Source organism: Dermacentor andersoni, chromosome 1 (assembly GCF_023375885.2).
Source record: "Dermacentor andersoni chromosome 1, qqDerAnde1_hic_scaffold, whole genome shotgun sequence".
In the NCBI taxonomy this organism is placed as follows: domain Eukaryota; kingdom Metazoa; phylum Arthropoda; class Arachnida; order Ixodida; family Ixodidae; genus Dermacentor; species Dermacentor andersoni.
Window position 1 is genome coordinate 106999740 of NC_092814.1, and position 14290 is coordinate 107014029.

The following is a 14290-nucleotide window of genomic DNA, read 5'->3' on the forward strand; positions in this document are numbered from 1 at the left end:
TACACTTGGCAGGTACAAAGGTTGGGAAACACACAGTATTTTAATTTAACACTATAGTCAGTCTCAAAAAATGCCAGACCTGGCATTATTAACATTATTGTGATGTCAAGACAGAGAAATATTTGAGAATATTGTGTAGCAATAGGGCTAGGTATAATGCCACAGATATAAAAAAAATAAATGAGATTGCTGCACCCGTTTCTTCTGACCGCATTTGCATATGGCAGCTGCAGCAATTGCAGGAACAGAGCAAGCAGCAGTATTGTGACACGACTCATGCACCTCCAGGGTACTAAAACCAAAACCAACCCACAGAAACAGGAACATACAAGTTATTTAGGGTGCTCTGACATTTTGTAAAAAAAAATTCAGAGTTTGTGAACCTTCATTTAAGGCAAAAAACAAAAAAGATGAGTCATGTCAGTGCTTCTTTAATCATATCTTGGCACAATTTTGACACCTGCGACCACTGTACTTCTTTTCCATACTCATGCAACTGCCAGTGGGTCTGCAGGAAAGTGGTACTATTTTTCTTTCACATGCTTATTGTTTGGAAGTGGAAGAACTAAAGATGGCATATTGCATTCCATAGCATTTCTGTTTGTGATTTCAGAGTGAAGACCCACGTTTAAATACACACATGAAACTCACCTCGGGGCTTTCTTCCAGATCTGTCATCACAAGGCCATGTTTCCGAATCAGTTCTTTAGCCTAAGAACACAAAACAGTTTTGTGTCCAGCAAAGCAATCATTTAAACCTCGATAAGAAAAAGCTTCGCAACGTCTCAGCCTTGTTAAAATGAAACTACAGACAATACTCAACATTCTAATGCAATGAACAGCTCAAGGCATGCTGCTCCACCAACTGAAATCGAGTTTTATATTGAAGCTTAAGAAACAATGGCCAACATAACAGAGAGCAAAGCAAATGTATTTTCATGCTAATCACACACAAAAAAAATATTTTTGACTTCCCTCACATTACTGCAGCACAATTTCTAGTTGCTGTTCTGCATTTTCAAGACTTGTTGCACAGTGATTATCAGGGTGAGAAATGTTAACTTTTCTTGTGATTGAAGAGATGTCCTCAATGAGCTACTCACTGAAAGCAAAGTAGTGTGGCCAGACATTTTTAGCATATTTAGGAGCTTTCGATTATGTGTGCATGTACAAAAATAAATAAGGCTGTCTACACAGGCTACGTTATTACAGCAAGCGATGAAATTGATAAGCAGTTTACTGCAGCCGAGATCAATGGCTCGGTCTTGTACGAGTGCAACAAAGGGTACAGTTAACGTCTTCTACATATGCTGTCAAAACCACAATGAATAAAATCCATCAACATGATGCATAGATGATGCTGTGTTGTATATCAGCAGGACATTGGACACTATGGCATCCAATGTCTTAAAGTTGTACCTGGGCTACGACATATGGGGCACTGGTTAATTTTAACTAATTACATTCTTTAAGATGTACCAAAATGTGCACAAAATCAATACAAGGGTGTTTTGAATGCAGTCACAGCAGCTAAGAACCAAATTAATGATTTCATGCCCAGCAGCACAATGCTATACCCACTCAGTCACTATGACCAGTTTACTGCCTCTAGACAAAACTTACTTGAAATGATGTAGGTACACAAGATATCTTCCATCCATGCTCTTTTACCCTACGAGCTAGTGAAGAAAAAGATACTTATGAGACAACAGACAGAAGCATGCACAAGCTCATTAAGAAAGATAAAAAGTACTACCTTTGAAAACATCTGACCTTGGACATTACCGCACGGCCATAGTAAAACTAGTATGCATTTCTTCCGCCATTTTTTTTCTAAAGCTAGCATGAACACTTCTGGTTTGTTTTTCTAAATGTACTCAAAGATGCTTTATGTGGCGATACTTTGATAATAATATGAATTTATTTGAAACAGTAAATGAAGTGCATTATAAGCAAAGGCTGCTTGTTTACGCAGCTCGGGAGCACAACACTGGGTAAAGACTAAAGCTTGAATCCTTACAAAACAAAGCTGCAATGTTGCAGAAAGGCCAGTATACATAGCAAACTTCAGCAAACAGATAAATGAACGAAATGCATTGCGGTGGGCTATATAAAAATGAGCATGAAGAGAATCGCTGGACACTCCAAAACCAGTGACCTCTAGAACATCTTAATTTCTGTTAAGGAAGCCACATTTGACTGTGCTTGTAGTTTATGAAAGTAAAAAGGAACATAAAAAAAAACTTTTTTTTTTTACTTGCATTTGGTCTAAATGCAAGGGACGAAATATTTTTCCACCCGGTGCAGGGTCCCACTTTTCATATTGAGATCAGTAAAAGTGTGCGAAAAATTTTTATGCAGCACTTTAAAAATAAGCCATTTCTTAACAATGAGCATATCATGGTGTGGCACGCTTAGCTGAGCCTGTTCCCTATGATAAATAGTTCCATAAACAATACAAGATGCAATTCTTCTGAGTATTTTATCTAATGATCTTAGTTGTAAGGAGATGCTAATGTATACTAGTCAAACCATGTTGAACAGGGTTTTGCAAACCATTTTTCTTACATCAGTCACTGGTAAATTGTAAAAATGCAATTAATAATAATAATAATATTATTATTATTATTATTATTATTATTATTATTATTATTATTATTATTATTATTATTATCCAGTTTGAAAACATATACAATGGACAGTGAGGGAAATTAGAGAAGAAGCAGGCTGGCAACTGGCACCAAAAGGGGCATAACACCTACCTACTCTTTACGAAGGCAGGTATAGATGCCCATAAATTGAATATTGGAAAAAGGGGAGTAAAGAGGAAAGAAAGAACAAGATGACAAATTACAGACTAAAGTAAGACATCAACAAAGGATGGAGTACTGTAGTAGGAATAGAAAAAAAAAAGTAATCTCACGTCACACTAATTACAAAATACAAAAAAAGTCTGATTTCACTCGCAAAGAAAGAAATGTGCTACAAACGAGAAGTCAGTTTCCTGTAGAAAATTAGGGAGGATGCGATGAGCATGGTCACATCATGAGGCACTACTACTCGGACAGAGGTATTCATCAAGGTTTGTAACCTGCAGGCCAAGACGACAATAGTTGCTCAGTAGTGACACACAGACCTACAAAACAAGTATTTTATGTTATCAATTTAATCACAGAGGAAACCACTGAAGTCTTCCAAAAGATTCATTGTATGAGGGTAAATCAGAAAGTCGTTGCCCCCGCCTTTTTTTTTTTTTACGCGAAGTCAAAATATCCATCCCTAGTGGTGGGCCTTTCTTGGACTAGACCGGCATTATCTGCTGGTAGCTTTGCGGCACAGCGCTGCTGTCAGTTGTTGGAAGATGGCGGTTGTGCTTCACACATCCACGGCGTACGAGCAATGAAGTACGATTCGTTTTCTATGGAGCAAAGGACGAATGCCCGTCGAAATCCACAGGGAAATGCAGCCCACGTATGGGGAAAGGTGTCTTGCTTTGAGAAGCCTAAGGTGGTGGTGTTGCGAGTTCGCAAAAGGCCGTGAAGACTTGCATGACAATGAGCGTTTGGGGAGGCTGCGTGCGCCGCCAACCAATGACAGGGGCATCTCAAATTTAGTCCTGCGATGGGACCAATGTCTGAACCGGTGTGGGGACTCTGTGGAAAAATAGTGTAAGGTACGTAGAATAGTATGCTATATTTGTAGTTACCTGTATGTACCTTATTTTGGCTAATAAAAAATAGGGGCAATGACTTTCTGATTCACCATCGTATTATGCCCTCTACAGAAACCAAACTGAGCAGCATTTATAAAGTCAAATTTAACACAGAATGAAGCCATGCTTGCACGAACTTTTTCTATGACAAACCAAGGAGGAAAGATAGAAACCAGCCTATAGTTGTAGTAATCGCTCTTAAAAACCCCCAACACATTTTCTTTCTTTTTCTTTTTTTGTGCATGTGTACGAAAGCTGGTCATATAAAAAATAACATTCCACATGATTTTGACCACTGAGAGAATGTCATTTCTATTGAACAGTAGAATATTATTTAATTTATCTAGGCTTAACACAAGGTTTCTTAACCTCATTTTATCAAAACATGGTGACTTGGCGATAAGTATTTTGCTTATGTTACTTATTGAACCAAGGCCTATCCTTACGAACTGTTTAGGCATAACAGCTACTAAAATTCTAGTTTGCATAGTCTAATGTGGCCCTTTGCGGAAAATACAAAACATGCAAATTAAGAAAGAAATAAAATTTTTCGTACCCAGATGCTCAACTGCATAGACTACCGTACTTCCACTTCCAATGCCCACAATGTAGTTGTTCTGGAAGATATAGATCACGTGCCATCAACACGAACAGCATGTGCTCAAGAATTTGTGAAAAAAATTCCAGCAACAAATTCAGAATTGTCATTCCTTATCCAAGACCACAAAAAAAGAGCCACTATGCCTTTCATTTACTTAGAAATGCCATATACCTGATGTTAAGTGCTTAGCTGGCCCTACCCTTAATGCCCTCCTCATGCCAGAGGACATATCCACCTCCCTCTAGATATTTCCAGTGCAGTATTGCCATCAGATTTGGTAACTACTTTTATTTTCCACTCTTATAGCCTCAGCCATGAGCTTGCACGAGGCCGCACCCTCATTACCACCAGTACCGGCCACATGGTGGGACAAATAATAAATTAATAACAGAAGGAAAAGAATCCTTTCACAATACAGCCACTGGTTACATAGTGCCAAAATGAACTATGCATTCAGACATTGATACAGCACCTTGAATTAACTCCAAACTTTTATTATGTAACTTCGATTCCAGCATTCAATACCAGGGCTATATTTCACATCTTAAATTTCTTTTAAAATATAATTGTATAACATAATTTTATAATATTGCTTACACACCAGTCAAAAGCACAAAGTTATCCTTGAAAAAAAGAAAAAAGCTAGTTCACAGTAAAAAAAAGTCATTCAAAGGTGCCAGACAGAGGCACTGTTTTCCCAGAAAGCATCTGCTTCCATGTTTGAAAGGAGAGAAGCGGAATACTGAAACAATAACAATAAAGCTTTTTATGTGCCTAGCAGAAATAATGAGTATGGTACATGAGGATTCAGTGCCCTAATAAAGCAGGATTCATATAAGAAAAATTCGGAATGCAGTGCATTTTCGAAACCTCCCCAATTACAGGATTCCTTACTTCCATTGTTTTTGTACCTCCGCTTCTTCAAATTTGTTGCATAGATAGCTGTACAGGCTACAAAGAAATACGACAATTTTCAATGGCATAGTAATATTTTTTTTTACTCCTTTCAATTTACAAATGTTGTCTTTATTAAAAAATTAAATAAAAAAGCACCCGTAAATCCTTTTAAAAATTTCACAATTAACTCTCCTTAGACAGCAAAGAAAAAAAAAAGGCACAGTAAGCATATTGCTTCATTTTTTTTCTAAAAAGTTACAAATTGTCAAATTCTTCCTTTACAAAGTATTTTCTTAAACATGGCAAGTTCATTTGCTGCAAAGAAAAATGTCTCCCTCTCATCCAACTCTCAAGAGGAAGCTTTACCTCGGGCCCACAGACACAGTCTGTTCAAATACATGTAAAACGCAAAAACATTTTTCCGAGATAATCCCTGGACCAATTTTAATGAAATTTGTTGCAATTGCGAAAGTTAAATTCTAGTGACTGTTGGAAGCGGAATTTCGATTTAGGGCCTGAATTTTGTTAAATATTCTCAAATGTTTGCAAGTCTGAAAAAAATAGAAGCACGAAGTTTACAAATGAATAGCTCTGCATATTTGCGGTTCTGTAAACGGCATCCATTAGGTCATTCAAAGCAGACAAATTCGATGTGTCAATTTATATATTACGTGAATTTGTTACGTTGTGTACAAGGGTTCTGCAAAAGCTGTATTTTCATATTTCTAAATATTTAGATTTACATGTAACATCAATTTTGTCCGCTTTAGATGTACTATTATATTCAATTCACAGAATTGTGATATCTTTCATTGCTGAGTCACAGAGTTGTAAATGTGATAACAGTTTGATTTTCTGAAAATGTTCTATTTTTGCCGATTTTTGTTAAAATATTCACAACCTAAATCAAGAATTCAATACCAACAGTCACTAGAGTTTAAGTTTTTCTTTCAAATGCAACAAACCTCGCCAAATTTGGTGCAGTGGTTGCAGAGAAAAACGAATTCTCCTGTTACATGTATTTAGATAGGAGCACCCAAACTAAAGCTTTCTCTTAAGGTGTTGGGAAGATAGTATGTGTGGTGAATGAGGAGCATTATTCGAATTATAGTTTATTTCCAATATACTTGGACGACAAATGAGTCGCTTTGCGTTGTTTATCTCATGTAAGCCAGGGAAAATAGGTCAGTGAAGGGCCAGGTAGCCTGCAAGCATAAAAAATGAGCCACCACAACTACTAAGAAATGTGAAAAAAACAAAAGTACTCAGATCAGAAATGATATCATTCAAGTCAACCTTTTCCCGCAATTGCAGTTACAACTGTGGCTTTTGCAGCAATATGAAGGCTAATATGTCCATAGGTTTTATAAGTATCATTATCCTCTTTGTAATATAAGAACTAACAAAGCTCAGTGCTAGGTTTATCAGTACATAACGGTAAACTTTTATATCATGTGAAATCATCAACCACATCAGCACATTCGATTCTGCTGGTTTACTTCATGAAGCTATTGACAGAACCACCTATCAATATCCCTCAATACTGAAGTCAGTTTTGCATTTTTGTTCTTTTATAGCGCATAAGAAATTTGCCAATTCTGCTGCTGATTACTATACCCTAGCAATGTAATACACCAGAGCATTCTTACATTGAATCTTCATGCTGTCTCCCCATTATTGTTTTGTGCAGTTGGTGAAATGATTGGCCACACTGATCAAAGTCAATGCTACCAAGTACTGCATATTGCACTGTCATCTATACAGATAACGGGTTTGTCACTTTTGTAAAATGTTGTAGTCTAATGTGCCTTTTTTGTTTGTTCCTTTCTTACGCACGCTGTTACTGTATAACTTAAGTTTTACTTCCTGACCTTGCCAAGTTCGCAGCACTACTCATAACATATGGCTCTTTGTCGAATGGTAATATGTAGCCATCAATGCCGCAACAGACACAACCTCAGAGATAAGGTTTGTCTTACTTTATTTCCTTAATTAACCATTATTATCGCACTCTGTGGTAAGACTGAATAGCACGTAACTGAGCAGGTTTTCAAAGCTGTGCTATTGAGTAGGGGGTTCAACTAAGACAAAACAACTTCCATTCAACGCATCTCGTATTTCTGGCTGCCTACCGGTCAACAATACAGAGGAGTTCAAAGATAGGGTTGACGTTATCAATACGCTTACTAATCATAGTCATTGTATCATTTGAGGATATGCTAATTAATTAAGATAGCTGTTCACTTATCAGTAAGACGGACATAGTTCCAACGCAAGTAAACTTAGAGCAAGCGTGAGTCTACGTGCGCAACATCAACGTCGAACACAACACGTAAGAAAAATTGGCGTTCCCGCGCCGGCGAAGAACTGTAACGTAAATAAAGTGCAAAGACAAATACAATGCGCTGTGAATTCTAATTAGCAGTAGGCAGATATTCACGCCGCAGCAACACAAGAAAGTTGAATGCCATGCCCGCGTAAGCGCACGGAGAAAAGAACTTTGCAACTCCTCGCGCAAAATATCTCAAAGCGCGGCAGGCGGCTGCTTGCTGCACTTACTTTGATGTGGTTGTCAACTGCTCTCTGGGCTGCTGCTTCCTTAGCCTTCTCGACAAGATCCATTTCGACAGATGAACTGTGCGTGAGCCGAATGGGTACCTTAGATGCTATCCGTGAATGTGTCACGTAAAGACAAGGACGTCTTGCATTTGTTAGACGAACTAACGAAGATAATGGGGCTAAAGAACCTAACCCTCGAACGAAAACTTTATCAGAAAAGAGGACCACCATTATCTCTAGCGCCCTCTGCCGCTTCCAGCGGTCACCAGATTGATGATAATATCGTAGCGCGGATTTCAAATAAGCCTCAAACGGCCTCAAAGAATCGGTACGTCACCAATGTGCGACCAATTCTTGAATACACCTGTACAGTATGGGATCTTCATGACCAAACGCTAATTTATAAACTTGAACGCATACAAAACCGTTCTGCGCGCTTTTTCAGTTATAATTATAAAACCCTGATTCCAGTATAACATCATGAATGGACTACCTAGGTTGGTCAGTATAGAATTCTTCCGCTACTTTTACTGTATCTTCGAGATTGCTGATTCTATTACCCTTCTTATCTTTCAGTGCATACATCTTGGTTTGTCCTATGCCAAGTTTATTTCTCACCGATTTCAGGCTGCGTCCATTTTTTACGGCTTCTTCAGTCTTTCTCACGTTATAGTTTCGAATATCCCTTATTTTCGCCTTGTTGATCAGTTTTGACAGTTCCGCGAATTCTATCCTCTCTCTTGAGTTGGACACTTTCATTTCTTGTCGTTTCTTTATTAGGTCCTTTGTTACTTGGGAGAGCTTGCCTACTGGTTGCCTTGGTGCCTTGCCTCCCACTTCAATTGCTGCCTCTGAAGCCAACCTAGTTACGGTTTCATATGGTTTCATTCATTAGTTCTATGTCATCATCATCTCTCTGTTCTAAGGCAGCATATTTGTTTGCAAGTACCAGCCTGAATTTGTCTGCTTTTACCCTTACTGCCTCTAGGTTGGCCTGTTTCTTCTTGTCCAATTGAGCTCTTTCTCTCTTCAAATTGAGGTGAATCCTAGCCCTCACTAACCTATGATCACTGCACTTCACCCTACCTATCACTTCTACATCCTGCACAATGCTGGAATCAGCAGAAAGTATGAAGTCAACTTCATTTCTTATTTTACCATTAGGGCTTTTCCAGGTCCACTTTCTGTCGCTACGCTTCCTGAAAAAGGTGTTCATTATTCGAAGCTTATTCCTTTCTGCGAATTCTACCAGCATCTCTCCTCTAGCATTCCTAGAATAGACGCCGTAGTTGCCAATTGCTTGTTCACCAGCCTGGTTTTTCTCCACTTTTGCATTGAAGTCGCCCATTACTACAGTATACTGAGTTTGCACTTTTTTCATCGCTTATTCAACATCTTCATAAAACTGCTCTACTTCCTCATCATCGTGACTGGATGTTGGAGCGTAGGCTTGTACTACTTTTAATCTATACCTCTTATTAAGCTTAATTACGGCTACAGCTACCCTCTCATTAATGCTGTAGAATTCGTCAATGTTCCCCGCTATGTCCTTATGGATTAGGAATACTACCCCGTATTGTTTCTTATCTAGGAGACCTCTATAGCAAAGGACATGTACGTTATTCAGTAATGTATAAGCCTCACCAGTTCTTCTAATCTCACTAAGGCCGATGATATCCCAAACAATGTCTGATAATTCCTCAAAGAGGCCTGCTAAGCTAGCCTCGCTCGAGAGGGTTCGGGTGTTAAACGTTGCAAGGGTCAGTTTCCATTGGCGGCCTGTCCGGATCCAGCGATTCTTAGCACCCTCTGCTGCGTTACAGGTCTGACCGCCGCCTTGGTCAGGTGTTCCGCAGCTGCTGGGGACTGAGGGCCATTGGGTAATTGAATTAGCCATTTGGGAGGGGGTGGCCGAATACTGAACCAGGGAAGCCAATTTCTTATCTGGTGAGGGAGTGTCTTGTTGAAACATAGGTAAAAGTAGCGGAAGAATTTTATACTGACCTGTACAGTACCTAGAGGAGTCAGAATACCTCAATTAGAAACAGTAATGAACAGGATACAGGAACTCCTCCTATAGCTAACGATGAGGTCAGAAGGGCCTTGTAAGGCATGAAACGAGGAAGAGCGGCAGGAGAAGATGGAATAACAGCCGATTTAATCAAAGATGGAGGAGACATAATGCTTGAAGAACTGGCATACGAAGTGTCTATCGACTGCAAGGGTTCCAGAAAACTGGAAGAATCCAAACATTATACTAAACCACAAAAAGGGAGACGTTAAAGAATTGAAAAATTATAGGCCCATTAGCTTACTCCCAGTATTATATAAAATATTTACCAAAATAATCTCCAATAGAATAAGGGCAACACTCGACTTCAGTCAACCAAGGGAACAGGCTGACTTCAGGAACGGATACTCTACTATGGATCACATCCATGTCATCAATCAGGTTATCGAGAAATCCGCAGAGTACAATTAGCCTCTCTATATGGCTTTCACAGATTACGAAAAATGCATTTGACTAAGTAGAGATACCAGCAGTCATAGCGGCATTACGTAATCAAGGAGTACAGAACGATTACGTAAATACCTTGTAAAACATTTACAGAGGTTGTACAGCTACCTTAATTCTACACAAGAAAAGCAGGAAGATACCTATAAAGAAAGGGGTCAGACAGGGAGACACAAGCTCTCCAATGCTATTCACTGCGTGCTTAGATGAAGTATTCAAGCTATTGAACTGGGAAGGCTTAGGAGTAAAGATCGACGGCGAATATCTCAGCAACCTTCGGTTTGCCAATGACATTTTTCTATTCAGCAACAATGCAGACGAGTTACAACAAATGATTGAAGACCTTAACAGAGAGAGTGTAAGAGTGGGGTTGAAGATTAATATGCAGAAGAGAAAGATAATGATAAATAGCCGGGCAAAGGAACAAGAGTTTAGGATCGCTAGTCGGCCTCTAGAGTCTGTGAAGGGTTACGTTTACCTTGGTCAATTAATCACAGGGAACCCTAATCATGAGAAGAAAATTCACAGAAGAATAAAAATGGGTTGGATCGCATACGGCAGACATCGCCAGCTCCTGACTGGAAGCTTACCATTATCATTGAAAAGGAAGATGTACAATCGGTGCATTTTACCAGTGCTGACATATGGAGCAGAAACTTGGAGACTGACAAAGAAGCTTGAGAACAAGTTAAAGACCGCGCAAAGAGCGATGGAACGAAGATTGCTAGGCATAACTTTAAGAGACAGAAAGAGAGCGGTTTGGATCAGAGAGCAAACGGGTATAGACGATATTCTAATTGAAATCAAGAGAAAAAAAGGAGCTGGGCAGGTAAAAATTATGGGGTTTTACGAGCCAAAACCCCTTTCTGATTATGAGGCACGCCGTAGTGGAGGACTCCGGAAATTTCGACCACCTGGGGTTATTTAACGTGCACCTAAATCTAACTACAGGGGTGTTTTCGCATTTTGCCCCCATCGAAATGCGGCCGCCGTGGCCGGGATTCGATCCCGCGACCTCGTGCTCAGCAGACTAACACCATAGCCACTGAGCAACCACGGCGGGTAACTGGGCAGGTCATGTGATGCGCCGGTTATATAACCATTGGACCATTAGTGTTACAGAATGGGTACCAAGAGAAGAAAAACACAATCGAGGACGACAAAAGACTAGGTGTAGCGATGAAATGAGGTAATTCGTGGGAGCTAGTTGAAATCGGTCAGCACAGAACAGGGGTAATTGGAGATCGCAGAGAGAGGACTTCGTCCTGCAGTGGACATAAAACAGGCTGATGATGATGATGATGATGATAACCTAGGTTGGAAAGCTCTTCAGCAGCGTCGAAAATTTCTGCGATAAGAATTTCTCCCTTCCATTTTTCATGATATAACTGGTATTAATCAAAGGTTCCACATAATGAACACACAGTACATATCGCTCAGAATTGATAATGCTAAAAAGGTTCGAGAAATATCATGTCGTACGGATGTATTTGTGCATTCCACCCCCCACCCCCCCCCCTTTACGATTCGCGAGTGGAATCAGTTTGATGCGAGTGTTGTGGATGTTCCCGCAAAAGTTTTCGTCATCCTTGCAAGATGTATGCTTTAGTTGAATGTTCAAGTGACAGCTGTGACAGATTCCATGTTCTCATTCTGGTTATTGTTCATACCCCCTACAATAATGCCAAATTGGGCGATATACGTTCCTGAATAAATAAATAAAATTAACTGGAAGCTTGACTAGGTCAAAAACAAAGAAACCAAATCAATGCATTATGCACAATGCATTAGTCAGGCATGACTTCGAACGCATACATACTCCAGACCAGCCATGGCGGCTGGACAGCTATGGCGTTCTGGTGACGCGGGCCATGTCGTGGGTCAGATTCCCGGCCGCATTCAGATATGGGCGGAGTGCAAAAATTCAGTTGCATTAGACATAGAAAAATCAAACAGTACTTGTCTCTCGTTGTGAAGTCGGGGGTCCGAGCGGTCACGGGTTCCATGGCTGGAGACTTGCCAATTCGATGGACTTCTCTCGGTCACTGGTCCATGGTGTCGCACCACGTACCGCGCCAGACTCCGCCACTGGTGTTCGACTTTCTAGCCGCCCAGAACTCGTCTCGTTCGTCAGCTCTGGGTCGTCGAACAGACGAAGACGCGACATATAATCGCTGTCAATTAGCTTCAGGTGACAGTTTCGTCGCCAGCTCTTTGGCGTCGAGGAGACGATGAAATGAGAATGGCATTCTATAGCTGCACGCTCGCCTGTGAAGCACCTTTTGTCCAGAAGGAACGCCAGGTACAACACTCTGTACGATGGTGATGATGTATGTGGTTTTATGACGCAGGGGCCAGATATGGCCAATTAGCGCGATGCACGTGGTTATTGGTTTTCAATGAAGCGTTTATGAAATGGAGAAATGAAGCGCAAATGGTGGATGCAGCATGGCTGTGAAAAGACCTAAAATCAGCCGCTGTAACTTGCGTAAAATATATCAGTATAAAATAATGACAATAACTACAGATGTGTGCTATGACAATAAATTTTTGTTACGTAGGGATGATGTAGTAAAACGTGTAGGTGAAAGTAGCACTGGTGCCTCAACAACGCCCTTGAACGCAAATGCTAAGAGGCACGTGCTCTGTAAAAATTCTATCGCAGCAGCAGCAGCCTCTGGAGAAAGGATGAGCTACAAATCTAGGGAGCTGATAACTGGCGATGTACGGACATTATGAGGAAACCTTAAAACTAACTTGTGGTCAAAAAACGGTTCTATGCCAAGAAACATTGTCGGGTGGAGGGGAACATGTTGTTTATACGCTAAAGGAAAGTACGAGTATGCTTTTTCTTTTCGCTTTGAATTCCTGGCACCCTATTAAAACATGAAGTACAGTCAGCGTCTCGCCACATTTACCACAAATAGGAGATTCATTACCAGTCAACAGGTGAGAGTGTGTTCCATACGAGGGGCCAATTCGAAGACGGCAGAAAATGACCTCAGTTCGTTGTATTTTCATAATGGGTGGCCAATTCCCTAACTGTGACTTAAGACGTGGAGTTTATTGAGGGTTTCAGTGTTCCATATGCGCTGCCAATAGCTCCTAAGGCTTTTCTTCAGGAAAGGCTTTAAACCTGTCCCAGGGACAGCTATAGAGGAGGAGTGCCCCTTTCTTGCTAGGGAAGCGTCAGTTTCATCTGCAAGCATGTTGCACTTAATACCTCTGTGGCCAGATACCCTGCATATTGTGAGACGCTGCTTAGACGTATACTATGCACAGCACTGAGTAGAGCTCATTCAGGACATGATATTTGTGTTTACGAGGTGACATTAATGTTTTTACGACGCTTAAAGAGTCAGTAAGTATAATTGTCTATTTTGAAGATCTCCTTCCCGATATATCACACTGCAGACAATAAATAGCAGAACGGCCTTTGCCGCAAAAATACTTGTTTTTGGGTTCAGGACATCAGATTCAGAAAAGGAGGGACCGACTGCCGCGTAAGACATGCCAGCATGTGGCTTTGATGCATCGGTGTAAAATTCCAGGCAAGAGTAAAAGAACGAAGTTCAAGAAAATGCATTTAGGTGTGTATTTCCGAAGCATGCTTTGTGACCTCAACAAACGATGCATCACATTCGACAATGTGCCATTGCCATGGCGGTAACAGCTTTTCCGGAGACATTGCACGATGCGCAAGAAGTGGAACGGCCATTTTAAAGCGAAGCTTTATTTGCCTCTTCCTTCCACTACAGTGTACTAGAAGTAGCAAAGCCTTCTATATTAGTACACTGTACTTCGACTTTCCCACTGTTGCTGTTGCTGCTGGGGCTGCTGCTGCCAGGCACACCGCGTCGGGGGGTCACAGCGTGTGCATACATGACAAGAGCGAGTCAGAAAGGAAAGGCGACGCTAGAAACGCGTCCCCCCCCCCCCCCCTCCACCGCGTCGAATGTGCACAATGCCCTCTGGAGCTCCCTTGCCGTCGCCACATTAGCCTCTT

The 14290-nt window shown here is 40.7% G+C and overlaps 1 protein-coding gene across 3 annotated transcripts in view; it reads right to left on the minus strand.

Annotated features, from left to right (window-relative positions):
• Rpi (Ribose-5-phosphate isomerase) overlaps positions 1 to 7992 on the minus strand; it is a 46494-nt gene extending 38502 nt beyond the window's left edge. Inside the window, exons 1-5 of one of the 3 annotated variants that reach the window (XM_072286568.1) lie at positions 7770 to 7992; positions 4269 to 4329; positions 2991 to 3091; positions 1624 to 1679; positions 652 to 711 (exon numbers count right to left, since the gene is read on the minus strand). In XM_072286568.1, the coding sequence (XP_072142669.1) occupies positions 652 to 711; positions 1624 to 1679; positions 2991 to 3078 (204 nt within the window). In that variant the 5' untranslated portion in view covers positions 3079 to 3091; positions 4269 to 4329; positions 7770 to 7992. Of the gene's footprint in view, positions 1 to 651; positions 712 to 1623; positions 1680 to 2990; positions 3092 to 4268; positions 4330 to 5207; positions 5229 to 7769 lie in introns of those variants that run through there. The other 2 variants (XM_050193481.3, XM_055061877.1) reach the window with 2 other exon arrangements.
• Positions 7993 to 14290: the final 6298 nt, after the last annotated feature.